General features: G+C 40.3%; 1 protein-coding gene across 1 annotated transcript in view; it reads left to right on the top strand.

Moving 5' to 3' along the window:
- SYT16 (synaptotagmin 16) overlaps positions 1-16,909 on the top strand; it is a 254,315-nt gene that overhangs the window by 103,999 nt on the left and 133,407 nt on the right. The window contains exon 2 of the mRNA XM_049706429.1: positions 1,017-1,196. Within this exon, the coding sequence (XP_049562386.1) occupies positions 1,017-1,196 (180 nt within the window). The remainder of the gene's footprint in view (positions 1-1,016; positions 1,197-16,909) is intronic.

The raw sequence follows: 16,909 nt of genomic DNA on the forward strand, positions 1-16,909 counted from the left end.
GTTTATCTGGATGGTAGAATGAGGTGAATATTATCCCTTCATATTATTAATTCACATATTAAACCTGCCCAAGGATTAAAGGTGCTCTTAGGAGACTCATTTTCATAAGCTTTTGCATATACCCAACTGCCTTGAATAACTCTTATTGACACTTGCTTTGTGACTGATTCCTTTACAGAACTCGATTTTTTGATTTGTTTATGGAATATTGTCTTAACTCAAATGTCATTTCCTTGGAGGAATCTTCCCTCAGCCCGGAACGAGCTCTGGCCTTTGTGTTATGTGTACCTCATAGCTGAACGCAATGGCTGGGACTCTGTAAAGCATACTGGGTAACACTTAACCAGGGTCCTTTAAAACTCAGGAATTTTTTGATGAGGGGGGAACAGAGGAAGATGAAAATTCATCTTCCAAAATTCCAAAAAATTAGCAGTCAAAATTTAATTCATTATACGGATGGCACAAATTAGGAATTTTCTTGTCACCACCGATAATCATCATCGTCATGTATTGCTTAGATGAATTTGCAAAACTGTATCCAGGAAATGACTTTCCTCCAGTTGCTCATATCGATAGATGTATGTCTGAAACTTTGTCTCAGGTGATTATTTTCTAAGCTTTAGGCATTTTGTATTTTTAAAACACTTGCTTTTATAACAGTGGTTAACCATTTCCAGCTCAACGCATTTGACTGATATCTCTCTATTAGCTTGCATGCTTGAAGTTGAAGATTAGGCTGAGGATAGGGGCCAGAGAAGTTATATTCCAGGTCGAAGAAGCCACGTGTGCAAAGGTATGGAGGTCTGTCATCTAGGAACCAGCCTGGCAGGATGTACCTGGCAATAGTCCTTTTCCTTTCCCCTGTACACACTTCTGCGGATGCCAGCAGGTCAGGACTTGTAGAGTATCTGCCACTCTAGTTAATAAATGGAAAGATTCCAAATAACTTCGATCAGTCGTTAGAACGAAAAGTTGGTTCACTTGATGATATTTTTTCCTTTGTGTTCTCTTGCCAGTCCCTCCTGAAGCCATCAGCTTCTTGTCTGCAGTTGGGGTCTTTCTTGTTCTTCTGGTTGTCCTCTTCCTCTTCATCAACAAGAAGCTGTATTTCGAAACCACAGGAGGCCTTCCATGCCTGGACCAACAAGGGGAGAGAAAGCACTCTAAAGACAAGACTGGGATCCATGAAGGGCTGGGTAAGCGTCATGCTTCACAGTCTCCTGAGCTTGGCATCTTGCTGTGGTTTGGGTCAGGGAAAGAATGTCACTGTTTCAGGATGGAGCCCATTAAGAAATCACACATGAGCTGTTTAGCAGCTGCTGTGGTGGACACGATGAATGGGCATTACTGAAGAATACATTAGCTTTAGGAAAGTAATGCTCTCTTCAGGGTCCAAAGAGCAGATGGGAAAAGGCTGACCACCACTTCCCATCTTCTTAGCTTTTTAGATGTCTGTGTTGAGTTTCCCTCTGACTAATGCTTGAAGGAAAAAACTGGATTTTTATTGACAAGAGCCTTGATGTGTTCTGGTCTCATTATGCTGGAACAGTGTTGACATTTCACTTCAGTTAGCTGTTTTTGAGATTTTCAGTGCTCAGGGCCACTGCCCACCTTATATGGCAACAGTCACTTTTCCAACAGGAGGTTTTTACTCTTTAAGTTCACTGAATCTACTACATCAGTTACTAACTTCTTTCAATTTGATGGGGGAAAATAACATACTAAAAGAGATAATTGGCTTCGTGCTCTTAAAGGACATATTCTGTTTTCAGTTGCTAAAGGGTAGAAATTTGTGATACAGGATGTTATCAGAGTGATGATTATCATCACACAGGAGCTAGACATTTAAAGACAGAGCTCTTATCTTACAGGTAACAACTTTGCTTTCTTTTTTTTTTTTTTAATCAGTCTGAGTCTTACCCTCCTCTCCCATGCCCCATGTGTGGGGCATGACGGAACTGGTGGAGGGACAGTCTTAACATTACTTTTCTGAGCAGGCGCAAGGCCTTGAGGAAAACACCCCTTAGTCATCCCACCTCCTGGGCATGTTCTGGGTGAGCCAGCCTGGACCAAGGAGAATATTTGGCTTATTGATATGGCACCTTATGTAGCCATCTTTTAACTTTTTTGCTTGGATATAAGGAAAGGCACAATTTTGGAATAAATGTGTATTAATTATCTGTTGCTTTAACAAATTACCCCACACCAAATATTAATTACCTCACAGTTTCCAAAGTTCATGAATATGGGACTAGCTTAGTTGGGTGGTTACAGATCAGGGTTTTTCATGAGGCTGCAATGTCAGCTGCAGTCATCTGAAGGCTTGATTGGGGATGATTGATTCATGTCCAGGATGGCAGAAGGCTTTAGTTCCTGTGTGAACCCTCTACAGAGCTGCCTGAATGTATTTATCACATGGCAGCTGGCTTCCCCCAGAATGAATGATCTAAGAGAGGAGAGCAAGAGGAAGCCACAGTTTTTTGGGTTTTTTTTTAATGACCTAGTCTACATACAGTGTCACTTTTCACCACATTCTAGTCATTTACTAAGTACAGCCTGTGTTCTAGGGAAGCGGGATTAGGTTCCACTTTTTAAGGGAACAGATCAAAGACTGTGTGACATATTTTTAAATCACCATAGGAGAGAATAATGGGAGGGATGTAAATTGCAGTTGATTTGGCATTGCTACTGTTGCAGTGGCCTTATTTTTTGAACTCCACTTGGGACATATGGCTCATCTTCTGAAAATAGAATGGAATTTGTTATGTGAAATCTGGGACTTACTAATGGTTTAGCCACTACTGTCTCAGCTGGGACATAGGTGAGCATGATGCATAGACTTCTGTTTGGTCATGGGGTGATACGAAGGTAGGGTTCATAGTGATTCTAATTTTCTCCTTTCAGCAGCTGACTGTCACTTGTTGTGTGACCAGGCAAATTATGGAACCGTTCTAAATGTGTTTCCTTATCTGTACATTGGGGTTATCAATACATCCCTTACAGGGTTGATCTAGATTAAATGAATTAATTTTGTAAAGATACCAGCATTGTTCCTATGATAAAAGTCCTAATAGAACTTTAACCATAGCTGTGTAGTATTAACAACATTCTAGTCACAGTAGTGGCTTTAGGAATGACCTCACACATGAACACATTGTATTCATTACTTAAATTGGGAGGTTACAGTTGGTGGTTTTCTCCTTTTCAAACTATAATGGGTACAAAGAACTAAGGTTAGAGCTATTTAAGATATTTTTCTTTTTGTCTTGTTTGACATGTTATCTGAGTAATTTAGAGACAATTATGAATTATACTTGCAAATAAGTTGAGGTTTGAAGATAATGTTGAAACAGTAACAATAAAACATGGAGCAGGAGCTGTTAGCTCAAGAAACACTGAAATCCATGTCTCAAACTTAGAGTGGGATCCTATGAAGGAGCTTGAAAAATAGTTTAATCAGGAGAATCTACAAATTATAACGTCTAAGAAGCAAACACCTTCATTTTGACATTTCTCCTTTAGAAGTTTAATTATTATTGATCAAGAGTCTTTGAAAAATGTGCTTCTAGCCCAGATTTTATCTAACTTTTGATGTTTGCCTTAATAATCATCCTCAGAGCCCTGACTTCTTAGTGAAGTTGGGATGTTCTTAACATATTTTGACAAATGTGGAGAAGGGAGGAAGGCAGCCTGGTGTGGTGGAAAGAAGCACAGTGAAGGGCTTCCTTGGCGGCGCAGTGGTTGAGAGTCCGCCTGCCGATGCAGAGGACACGGGTTCATGCCCCAGTCTGGGAGGATCCCACGTGCCGCGGAGCGGCTGGGCCCGTGAGCCATGGCCGCTGAGCCTGCGCGTCCGGAGCCTGTGCTCCGCAACAGGAGAGGCCACAACAGTGAGAGGCCCGCGTACCGAGATAAAAAAAAAAAAAAAGAAGCACAGTGAAGACAACCAGAGCTTAGTTTTGCCACTAATTGGCTGTGATATCTGGGGAAGCTCACCTCGCCTCTCTGGGTCTTAAGTCCTCACTTGCAAACTGATAAGTCTGGACTAGGTTCTTCTCCGAACTGCTGTCGTGCAATCCTGTTTGATCCTTTGGGTTACTGTAGCAAATTCTTCTCTGGGTCTCAGTCTGTGAATGAAAGAGGCCTAATGAAAATGATTAAAAGCAGCTAGACCATCCTACTCTGAGACTGAGCCGTATGAAATTGCTATTTGAATAGATCAAAAAATGGCTGAATATCAACAACCCAATCATTATAATCTAATACACATGTGAGGTTCTGAGGACTAAAATAATTCTTTTCTTTTGTGTGGTAATATCAGAGAGGCAGGCGTGACAATTTATTTTCTGAACCCACTGTGCAAAATACTTTACCTCACAAAAATACCTTGCCTTTTCGGCTATTTTTTTCAAAGTTCAAAGAATTTACACATATCATTTTATCTGGATGTAGGTAAGGGGAGAAAGAAACTGAAACAGTTTCTTCCTAATAACATAGGCAATCATAATAATGAGATAATGATAATTAGTGGCTATCATTTATTTAGGACTTACTGTGGCCATACAGCTGCTAAGTCCGTTACATGGATTATTTGACTTCTTAATGCAAGGTACTTGTGTTGTTTGTTGGTAGTGATTGCTTTGGGGGAAGGGTGGATATGACTTGCCACAAAGAAGCCATTGTTCAGCGTTGAGATAAAAAATTGATTAAGAATAAAAATCCCATGGTGAAATCATAGTTTTTAAAGAAGCTTAGCTTTGAAAGAGGGAGCAGAATTTTGTTTTTTGTTTTTTTTTCCCCCTCAAAAGCTTTCTTTATGTATCAAAGGCAACATTTAGAAGTCGGAGCAAAGAGCTTCATTTTCAAAGGCACAGGGTAGGAAGGATGGAGGATGTGACAGCAGGAGGGTGTTTCCTCCCAGGCAGGGAGGGGAAGAAGAAAGGCTTTCCACCACTGGAAAGGGCAGCCCATGGCTTGGAGGGACCACAGGGAAAGAGATTTGGAGGGCTAGAAAGTTGCCTGGACCCTGAGAAGGGTGGCAGATGTGGGGTGGGGTCGCAGTGGTTGTGGTGAGAAGATCTGAGTCCAACATGGCCTGAGGAAGAGGTGAAAAGCAGAGCACCATGTGCATCCCCTTCCAAAGGGTGGCAGGAGACTGCCTCATCCATGTCTCTTGTGGGCCTACCGTGGCTGCAGGGGTAGGACACGCTAGTGGGAATGGGAGGAGAGAGATCTGGAAAAGACTCCCTGAGCAGCTCTTCAGGTGAGCAGCTCATGTCACACAAGGGTTTAGAAGTTTCTGCATGACCCTGTGGGGAGAAGACAGCAGAGGAGTAAGAGCGCTGCCAGGGAGCACTCCTGCCAGGGCGTTGTCATACCTTGGGGTAGGGTGGGCCTGTAACAGAGGTTGGGGAGCATGACACCCGAGGCCTGCCTCTTGGGTTAGTGCTCTGCTGTTGCCTTCTTGAAATTCTTAATGGTTTTTGAACAAGGGTCCTTCCATTTTCATTTTGCACTGGGTCTTCAAATTATGTACTTGTCTTGCCTGGAGGAACCACCAGAGGTACTGCAGGTCTGGGCCCTTCCCAAGGAAGGCTGTAGAGGCAGAGGCTGACTCCTCTGGAGGTCAGGGAGCCAGCAGGGAGGAACGGCACACCACGGTAAGCATGCTTACAGCTATGCCCATTGCTCTCTGATGAGCAGGAGTGTGGGGTGGGAGTGCAAAGCCCCCAAACTGCTTACTTATCCCAAGTGAAAGTGACCAAATGACTTTGAGGGGGCAAGCTGAAGTTTAGTTTCTCAACACAGAGCATGGGAGGGGGTGTGTTGACAGAGAGAGACAAGAGCACAGTGAGACAGCATGGCGACAGCTTTTGTACATTTAGGAAGAGCTGGTGCTCAGCCAGGGCTCAGCAGTCAGCTGTGTCAGCTGGAGCGCGGGAGTGAGGTGGTCCACATGTGACAGTTTCTCCCCACCAGTTGGATAAAAGGCCCAGCCGACTGGTTCCTCCTCAAGACCACTCCCACCTCTTCACCTACAACTGAATGTTTAGCTTCTGGTCCAGCTGGGGCTCTGACCTGCCCCAGTTCCTTCTTCTTGGGCCATGATGCTGCTGTTGTCAGATACTTTTTATTTCAGTTCTGCATTTAGGTCAGAATGTGTTCAAGTACAACCTTCCTACTACACAAGTGAGGAGGCAGGTACTATTATCATCTCCATGTTATAGATGAGGCAACTGAGTCTTCGAGAGAGGAATTTTTTTTCCAACCTATTAAGCGGCAAAGCTGGGACTCATATCCCAAAACTGCCTAATGTCAGAGGCCAAGGTCTTAATTGCACTACTTTTCTGCCCACCTGATCTTCCCCACTCAAGTCACTATTTCATGCTTTTGAACTTCCGGGATGGGAGAAAATCAGGCGAAAGGAGGGTTTGGGGGATGGTTCGGCTTCCTGTGGCTGCCGTACAAACTACCACAACCTTCGTGTCTTAAAAGGACATAAATAGATTTTCCACACAGTTCTGGAGACCAGAAGTCTGAAATCAAGATGTCAGCGGGTCCACGCGCTCTCCCAGCTTCAGGTGGCTGCCGACCATCCTCGGCATTCTTGGGCTTGTGGCTGAATCACTTCAGTCTCTGCCTCCATCTTCCCATTGCTGCCCTCCTGTCTGTGTCTGTCCTCTCTCTGCCACTTGTCATTGGATTTAGGTCTCACCCTGATAATCCAGGAAGATCTTCTCAAGATCCTTAATCACATCTGCAAATACCCTTCCACCATTCACAGGTTCCAGGGGTTAGGACATGGACATACCTTTTTAGGGACCACCATTCAGCCCATTATAGAGGGAGAGGAGGTGGAAACATCACCTGGGAGTGATGTTCAGTCACTCTGAATTAGGAGAGTTGATGAAGAATTGGATACAAGATTCTTCTTTCTCCATTTTCCTTGAAGAGTGGTATTTCACACTCCCCATCCGGGGTTAGAATGATTCTTTCAAAGAGAGATAACAAAAGCTTGTCAGATATTTATGGTATAGACTGTAATCAGCAGTCAGAGTGTTTTCCAAACGTGAGCCCCGTTGAACTACACTGGATCTCAATCTTGGGAAGCTTTTAAAAAATACCAGTGCTCAATCCCACCACAACGAATTATGTCATAATAGGGAGTGACAGTGGTAAGGCAAACTGTACAGTTTTTAAAAGAATACTAGGTGATTTAAAGGTGTGGCCAGGGTGGAGTGCCGCTGATGGAAGGGGTGGGTTCATTGCTAACTTCCCCTTTCAGGTAGGGGAGGTTAGCGCTTCAACAGTGTTAACGCTGGCCCAATCCATCTTTGCTTCTGCCCACAAAGTATCCATCCAGTGGTTCCCCACCTGTTTCCTTCCCTGACTGGTTCATTTCAGTTCTACCTTGGTCGGCAGGCAAGCTTTTTCCTTCATGATGCTTTCCCTCTCTACCACCCCATATACACCATGGCACTATTAGCAGATTACTTTTGCACAGGGATTTAAATAAGGAAAAGTTATTTAGGAAAAGTGTCTACTTTATAAGATTATTCAAAGTTGTCAAATTACAGCCATCTCTAATTTATATTCAAGATTCTGAGTTTTACAAATTTTTAGTGAATTGGACCAAAACAGAAGAATTTGGCTGCCCCATCTTGGTAACTTCCAGGGTTTTCTGAATGATTGTGACTATATTCCATTTTCCTCTTATGCCCAAATAAGAAAGAGCAATGACAAATTTTACAAAATGGTGTGAATCAGGATCTGAAACAGATGTAAATATATATATATATATATATATATATATATATATATATACACACACACACACACAGTACTGGATAGCAGATATGGTTGTTTTTATTATTATTATTACTATTATTATTTTTTTTGGCTCCTTAAGATTGAGAAGGACATTTAGCCATCCTACAGTTGTAAATAACCAGTGTCACCTTCTTTATACTTCATGTTTAGTATGATTGATGAATTAAATATAGGCTGAAAAAGGTGTCTCTAAGGATAATATAAAAGCAATACAATTCATTTTTTCTGGGAGGTTTTGGTTGCTGTCTTTAATGTTGTATTTTCTGAACCTAGAGTCTAGTCTTCTTCACCTGCAGGTCTGTGTGGTGGTTTTGTGCTTGGACTGCTCAGATGAATTTTAAATGAATCAAATATTTTAGAATTACAAAAAGGCTATTCCCCTAGCCCCTTTTTTTTTCTGATAGGATAATTAAAACCTGTAAATGCCACTGAACTGCTTTTGATACGATTTGTAAACTTTTGGATTGTAAAATAATTTGTTTTAGAGTTATGAATTAACTATCTTTAGAAAGTTGAAATCTTCAGCCCCTCCCACCATCCCCCCTCATTGTACTTTTTTTGTCCTGAAATAGTGGAATAAATGGAATGGCCCCTCTTTACTTCTTGTCACCCTTCCCCAATGAGGCTTAAGCAAAACAAGACCCAACTTGGAGGGTGATACCTAGAGTGGGAAATCTACTTGTTAACAGTTTAAATTGAAATCTCTTCTGATTTTAATGCTCTCATTTGCATTATGTATTTCTCTAAGTATGTGTTATGTTAGGTTGAACTCTTTGACATGACTGTTTCTGTAGGTTGGAAGTTTCATATGGTTCAACCTAATACATGAGATGAAAAGCTGTAAGGAGCTGTAGGAGTTTGAAGATCAGGATAAGCCTTGGTATATCTCATTGTGGTGTCTAGTTACTTGTTTTGGTGACTTGATTAAGACACCAATAATTGAGAATACTCTCAGCGAACCTGTCAAAGTATGACTGATTGAACCCTGTTTGATGGGTACAAATTCCAAAGAACACAGTTGAAAATGACTGGTTTGAGAATATTCATTCATCCCTTCAGTATTATTTATTAGGAATCTATGTTATGCTACCCAGTGTGCTAAGTCCTGGAAATAAAATGATGAAGAAGAGAGATGTAGTCCCTACTGTCCTGGAAATTCCACTTTTGGATATGACAGAAAAACAAACAAAACTGAAAGTAAAGTGGCAAAAAAATTATAGATTGTTACAAATGCTATATGGGCCTAAAATGAAGACTAACTGACAGGATGGAGAGATTGACCTTAGATAGGGTTGAACACATCTTGCTCATTGCTGGGTAGAGAGAGATACACACACAAATGCATTGTACTGGTTCTGTTTTTTTATGTCTTTTAGGAATTAGCTTATTATATTATGGAGGCTGGCAAGTCCCAAATCTGCAGGGTGGGCTGATAGGCTAGAGACCCAGGAAAAAGCTAATGTTTCAGTTGAAGTCTGAAGGTCGTCCACTGGCAGGTTTCCTTCTTGGCTCAGGGCAGGTCACTCTCTGTTAAGGTCTTCAACTGATTGGATTTGGCCCACCCACATTATGGAAGGAAATCTGCTTTACACAAAGTGCGATGTTTTAATTGTTAAGCTCATCCATAAAAAACACCCTCACAGAGATATCCAGAGTCATGTTTGGGCACTGTGGCCCAGCCACGTCGCCACGTAAAATTAACCATCACAGGAGCTTACTTAACATCTTTGTTTGAATTCTTGTTTCCTTCAGTGTATTATGGTAGGGAGGCTGGGAAGGATCTTCATTTAAAAAAAAAAAAATCACCTTTTTATTATGGAAAATTTCAAACTTACAGGAAAACAGAGAGAGAATGGTATAATGAACCCCATGTGCCCATCACCCAGCTTCAACCATTATTAACAAGGACAATTTGTTTCTAAATTATACCCTATTGTCTCCATTTCCTTGCTCAAGAGGGAATGGATCTGTCCCTTTAAGTTTACCGTCCTTTACTGTTTGTTTTCTTGCAACTTAGATGATGGGTTATCTTCCCCGGCTCAAGAGTTCGACCCAGCATGTTACACAGCTAGCTGATTGCTGGAGATGGGAGACATTAGATTGAAGGTTGGGAAGATACTAAAAGTCCTTCGATGGATCTGGGCACATTTACAGTCGGAATATGAGCAGCTTTATTTTCTGAGCTATTTACTTGAGGGTGCCTAGTGAGTTACCTTAGAAACAGATTCTTCTTGTAGCATTTGAGCTTCTTCTGTGATGCTAGGATATTAATAAAAACAAATCCGAAGCTCTCTCTACAGTACAAATTGCTGCAGAGAATTCCCTTTATGATTTTTCACCTTCCCAATGACACTATAACATATGGGTGTGTGTGTGTGTGTGTGTGTGTGTGTGTGTGTGTGTTGTGTGTGTGTGTATGTATGTGTGTGTGTGTATATAAATATATATATATATATATATATATATATATAACATATATAGTGTGGAGTCAATTTTTTGGCAGAAACTCTGAGCCTTTTGTATTTGGAATCACCATATTATGGAATCTTATGACTGAGTTCTGGGTAGACCTCAGTAAACCTTAATAGTCTATGTGGAAGCACCCACTAAGTGTTGATTGCTTGGTGGATTGAAATTCTTTCTTCACTCCTTCAGCATGGGTCCCCAGGATGACCTGAGGAGGTGTTAATCACACGTCCTTTTGCTGGAGCTAGTGAAACTATCTCATCAACTTTATGGGTAGCTTTGAGGGACTTTGATGTATTGGAGATGAACATGTCATTTTCACTTACGGTTGAGGAAATTAATTGGAAGTTCAAAGCTCGTACGTTGGTCTGCACATGCTAAAGGATGGTATCGTAACAACAGTTGGTCTCCCTGTGATATCTTCCAGAGATACATAGTGCTCTGAGTTAGATTTCTCAGAGGATACTGGGTTTTTGTGCTTCTCTTGTCAACAAGGTTCATTATACTTTAAAGAGACACATGCTTTAACTTAAAAAAAAAATCAGCTGATGAGTGGGCAGCAAGGAAAAGGATTGTTGTTTGTGTACAATAGTAACACAGGTCACTGTTTCTGCATTGAAATGTGTGTCTAGGAGTACGTGCTTAACTAGCTATTTGAGTAATCAGTTCTAAACTAGTTACTGGAGTAACAGGTTTAAAAATCTCATTTTTCTTAGTCTGTCAGATTAAGGTAAAAGAAAGGGCATGTCTGTGGTTCTACAGTTCCATTAAAATGTCTGTATTCCTCTCAAACTCAAAGGAGCAAATACCTTATTCACAAAATCTCTCATAATAATTGCAAGCTTATATTATTGAGGCTTTATGATTGAGGTTTAATGATAAGGTGACAGGTACTATTTGAAATGTGTGAATTTAGGAATTCCAAAAACATTTTGAATCTTATTTTCTTAGTTTCTATACTCTCGATTCTCAAAACAGTTCTTAATACTTAGGACCAATTAATGTCAATTTTATAGAATGAAATTGCCATCTGCTTAAAAGCTGATTTTCTTTTTCGCTTTTCTCTAGTGAGCATTGACCACAGAGTGGTAATTTATAGTTGTCATTCTATAAAAATGTGGGCCACTTGATGAGAGAGAGGGTGATGGAGAAAACCTTCCCGTTAGGGCATTAACTCTTTGAATGTTTCTTTTTAAATTATCTTGAAGGAAAATACAAATCATGGCATTATAAGGCACATTATGGAAAGTGTGATGAAGCGCTCAGTGTCTTACTGGGACTCTTAAGCAGAAAGCTTCTTTTGTTGTTGTTGTTGTTGTTAAGTTGGTCTTTGATCTTCCCAAATCTCTCCATCACTCTTCTGCCCCTTAACAAGTAATGCTTATTAAAGATGTACTTCGTAGCTCATCATTCTATGTTGGAAAGATGTCAGAGTCCTTTCAAATTTTTGTTTTTCCCATGGGTAGGCTTTATAGTCAAAGACCTAACTGGTATTAGTTTTAAAACATTTTAGGGCAAGAGTTCCATTTAGAATCCCCCCACCCCCAAATCTGAAACTAACCCCAAATGTGTATTTTGTTTGGGACTTTTTAGAAATGGGACACCAGTGTGAGACATCATTTTCTATAACAGTTGGAGGGTTTTCCTTTCCATTAGCTGCTCTATTGCAGGACTCATATTTATACTAGTATGCTTTTTGGAATGAAATGTTAGTATTTTGCTACTAGAAAGTAGTATCCCATTCATTATGGGTGATGGTAGTAAATCCTAGTTGAACTGAGCTGTGCTAACAGAAGACCGCAGAGGTATTTGTCATTCCTCAGCAAGCAAACTTTCACATCTTTTAGTGAGAAATTGGAAGGATTAAAAAAGAAAGAGAAGGAAAAAGGAAAAGACAGGAATTTTTGGCTTAAAATAGAAATATAACTAGTATTTTGGTTTAACTAAATAGATACAGTCTGTATAACTATATATAATGTTATAAAATAGGTCACATATGTATGTAGAATTAGTTAAGAATGTTTGAATCCATTACTATGCTTAGAAAACAGTGTTCCCATTTCTTATGTGAAATTCCCTGCCAGTGGTAAGGGAAATGTAAAAGGAATGTTTTCAAGTGTTCTTTGATTGGGGCCACTTTGGCTGGGCAGACCTGAGAGACATCATGTACCACCCACCTAACCTACTTACGTTTGCAGCCACAAAGATGCCATTAAGGCTGCTGCTTTTGATGGGATCCCGGGGGATCTGATTATTAATGTTTGCCAGACACAGAAGTATTGATATTCTCATGTTATCAGCATTACTATTCTAAGAGCCCAGTTATCAAGGACCCCAGGAGACCTTGTTTTGATAACCACTAACGAAGGAGATAAAATGTGTAGCAGTTGTCGTTTTAGTAATGAACAGTATTACTGCCTGCTTAGTTTGTAGCTTGTGTAAACAAATGAAAACATAAGGAAAAATATTGAACCTTTGTTAGCATTGATCTAGGTTGAGAGTTCCAACTTAAGAGTATTGATGTGTTCATTCATAGACAGAAGGGGGCCAATATAAGTAAGAACGTGAGGCCATGTCCCAGGACCTAGCAGAAACATGTGCAATGGATTAATAATTTGTGCTGGAATGGTTTTCTGGCTATAAATGAAAATCTCATTAGATGAAAGATTCCTATTTCCCTCATCACAAACATAGTGGGAACCAGATGAAAACTTGCAGATAACATTCTAAATCAGCATCCTGGGGAGCTCCCCTTTGCCACCCTCCTTTCGACCCTCCTAATTGTTGGTGGCAGGGTACCTTTCAGAGACAGACTAATCTCACCAATCTGTGCTATTTATAGAAATGACAGTGGGGATAAAGGGGCCCTTTTGAGATTCTGAGAAAGATAGGAACATCGTCTCCAGGAAAAAGCTTATTCATCCAACATTTTGCAAATAGTTTGAAACTTATAAAAACCATTCCTAGATTTTATAGGATTAAGCAAATTTAATTAGTGGAGGCCAACCAAATTCAGTTCAGTTTAATTCAATGAATACTTCTCGAGTGCCTTCTATAATATATGCTTGATGTGGTTGAATTTGTGATGTCTGTCATAGTTATGTTTGAAGCAAAATGAATTTCATGTGTGTTGGATGACATCAATAGTACGAAGTCGAAAGGAGGGTGGCAAAGGGGAGCTCCCCAAGATGCTGATTTAGAATTTTATCTGCAAGGAATACTGACAACTTTCCAAGTCCAATTCTATCATTTTGCATGTGAGGAAATGGGAGTCTAGGGAATTAAACATCTTTCCCAAGATCATAGATAGTTGCAGAAGTGGAACTGGCTGATGGTGTCTCATATCTATTTTAGTGTTACTTCCACTGTCTCTCATAATCTTTTTCTTTCTTGTATGATTCCATTTATATGGAATGCCCAGGAAAGGCAAATTATAAAGACAGAAAGTGGATTTGTGGTTGCCTGGGGCTGGAGGTGGGAATGGGGATTAACTGTATATAGTCATTAGAGATCTTACTGGGGTATGAAAATGTTCTGACACTGGGTTATAATGATGGTTGCACAGTTTGATAAATTTACTAAAAAGTATTGAACTGTTTATGATTCGAATGGGTATGTTCAGAAAAGGTGAATTTTATGACCTGTAAATCATACCTCGGTAAAACCTTGCTGTTCCATGTGTGTCATTGGACCAACAGCATGAGGATTACCTGGGACGTGATTAGAAAAGAAAACCATTGGGCCCTTCTCCTAACCCCTTAATGAAAACAATAAGACGAACTGTAAGGTAAATAGTCCCCTGAAATATTTTGATGATGAGGGTGACGATGATGGTGATTTTGTTTAGCCAGCTTACTTTTAACTTTTACTTTAATAGAAAATACAGAAGTAAGCTTTACCCTAGCTCCCGTCAAAGCTTTTATAAATGTCAAATTTATGATGTCTGAATTAATATAATTTAACTGTATTCTCATTCTGATGGAGAATACTGGATAATTTTTTCTTGAGGTGTAAAAGATTGCATATTGTTATAAAAATAAGTACTTTCATAGGTTTGAATTTGGGAAAAGGTATTCAGGTTTTAATGGAAAATTTAGTTTTAAAAATGTTAAATCATTAAAAATGGTAAACACAAACCCTGTAAAAAGATGCAAAATGCCTTAAAATGTTAAATGAAAGAAGTAGGGTATAATACTGTCTTGTGTGTGTATTTAGATATTCGAAACTATTGATTCGAAACTACCTATTCTATGGTAGTCACTTGACTGGATGCTGACAACAGGGCAAAGAAAAAATGAACACACTGCCTGATTTCATGTGGCTTCTAGTTTAATGAGGAAGGCAGCTGTTAAAAGAAATAATTACATAAGTTATTAATAAGCTACAATTACAATGTATTAATAAGAAGAAGGAAGAAGAAGTACTAGAAGAGAATCCAGACATAAAATTGAGTCTGGATTATGGGGGTTGGTTGTCAAGCAAAGCATTCTGAAAAGCAAAGTGTAAGCTAAGTCCTGAAAGGAGATGAATGGGCTTTAGGGGAGAGGGGAGGGAAGCCTAGAGGGAGGAGAGCTTTCTCAGCCAGTGGGAGGAGCCTGGTGAAGTCAGATGCTGAAAGGAGGTGGTGAGATGCTTAAAAATAGCAAATAGAGAGTGGTTACAGACAAGAGGTCAAACCATGCATATAGCCTTCTAAGTCCTGTGGGGGCTTTGTGGGGGGTAGGAGAGAATGCAAGGCGTCACTTAAGAGGCTGTTGAAGTGGTTCAGCTGGGAAATAATGGTGACTTGGATTTGGGTATTACCTGTGCAGGTGGGAGAGGGCAGGTAGATTCAAGAGATGAAAGAATGGGTAGGCCTTGGTGATGAGGTCTAGATGAAAAATAGGAGAAAAGAGAACTGTTAGGTTCCTATGTAATATGATTACCATTCGATGTAAATTACAAAGAAAAATTACAGAAGAAATATGCAAAAATAATGAGAGTTGGGTTAAAGTGGAGGGTTTATACATTATCTTCCCCTCTTTTTAAAAACAAATTTTCATAAAACTGATATTGCTTCTATAATTAATGAAAAAATTTAACAAACGCTAAATGATTGCTGATAGTTGCAGTATTGGTTAATTTATCTCTAGAGGGCTGCAATTACCTCAGTTCCATAATTTTCCCTTATCTTTGAGCCTAGTGCGTTTTCAAGAGATACGAATGATGTTTCTATCTCTTGGGACAAAAATCAACAATCTGATAAATCTCATAGTCTGAGAGTAATTCCTGTTAGTTGTGCCTGCATTTTGCCTTCCTCAATTTCGTTATGTTACCTTCTAATTACATTCCTTTGTACTGTGTATGTTATTTGAGATTTCAGAATCTCCTTTATTTGGGGCCAGTTGATCTGTGCCAGTGGCTTTGGAACGCAGGTACATTCTTGTCGGGAGTTAATTGTGATCACATTAGCTAGGATAATGCAAAATGAGATTCTTCCTCATTATGGTTGGGTCTTTAGAAAGGTAAATATTAATCAAATATAATTCATTCTTAAATTCTCAATAAAAATATTATATGTGTGTCTGAAAATGGGTTTCTGGGCAAAAGCAGTGACAACCTATTAAGAAAATTGTATTATTAAAGCCACATTAAATAGTCCCTCTGGAAATGCTGAAGAACTTATGTGTTTATATAACCACTGAGTGTTTGTGAAGCATATTTACATCTCTGCCTTGGATATAATAGATACTCCAAAATACTCAATGGGCTTATGAAATTTGGAGAATATTTATTATTTTTTTTATAAAGGCATTTCTCTTTTTAAAAAATTTATTTTATTTATTTATTTTTGGCAGTGTTGGGTCTTCGTTGCTGCGTGCAGGCTTTCTCTAGTTGCGGTGAGTGGGGGCTGCTCTTCGTTGTGGTGCATGGGCTTCTCGTTGCGGTGGCTTCTTTTGTTGCGGAGCACAGGCTCTAGATGCGCGGGCTTCAGTAGTTGCAGCACCTGAGCTCAATAGTTGTGACTTCCGGGCTCTAGAGCACAGGCTCAGTAGTTGTGGCGCATGGGCTTAATTGCTCCGCGGCATGTGGGATATTCCCAGACCAGGGCTTGAACCCGTGTGCCCTGCATTGGCAGGCGGATTCCCAACCACTGCGCCACCAGGGAAGCCCCTGGAGAATATTTAAAGGATGTTATTGTTACAGTGGCAAAAACCTTGAGCAATTAAAAATTCTTGTTGGGTCAACTCAAGTCTTTTTGAGATCATCATGTTCATATACAAAGCTTTCTGTTGCATGGAGTTTGAAAAATAGATTTTAAAATGTCTTCCGGCGACTTCCAGGCGGCGCAGTGGTTAAGAATCTGCCTGCCAATGCAGGGAACACGGGTTCGAGCCCTGGTCGGGGAAGATTCCACATGCTGCTGAGCAACTAAGCGTGTGTGCCACAACTACTGAGCCTATGCTCTAGAGCCCGCTAGCCACAACTACTGAAGCCTGTGTGCCTAGAGCCCATGCTCTCCAACAGGGGAAGTCACTGCAATGAGAAATCCATGCACTGCAACGAAAAGTAGCCCCCATTCGCTGTAACTAGAGAAAGCCCATGCGCAGCAGCGAAGACCCAACACAGCCAT

This window comes from Orcinus orca, chromosome 2 (assembly GCF_937001465.1).
Source record: "Orcinus orca chromosome 2, mOrcOrc1.1, whole genome shotgun sequence".
Lineage (NCBI taxonomy): Eukaryota > Metazoa > Chordata > Mammalia > Artiodactyla > Delphinidae > Orcinus > Orcinus orca.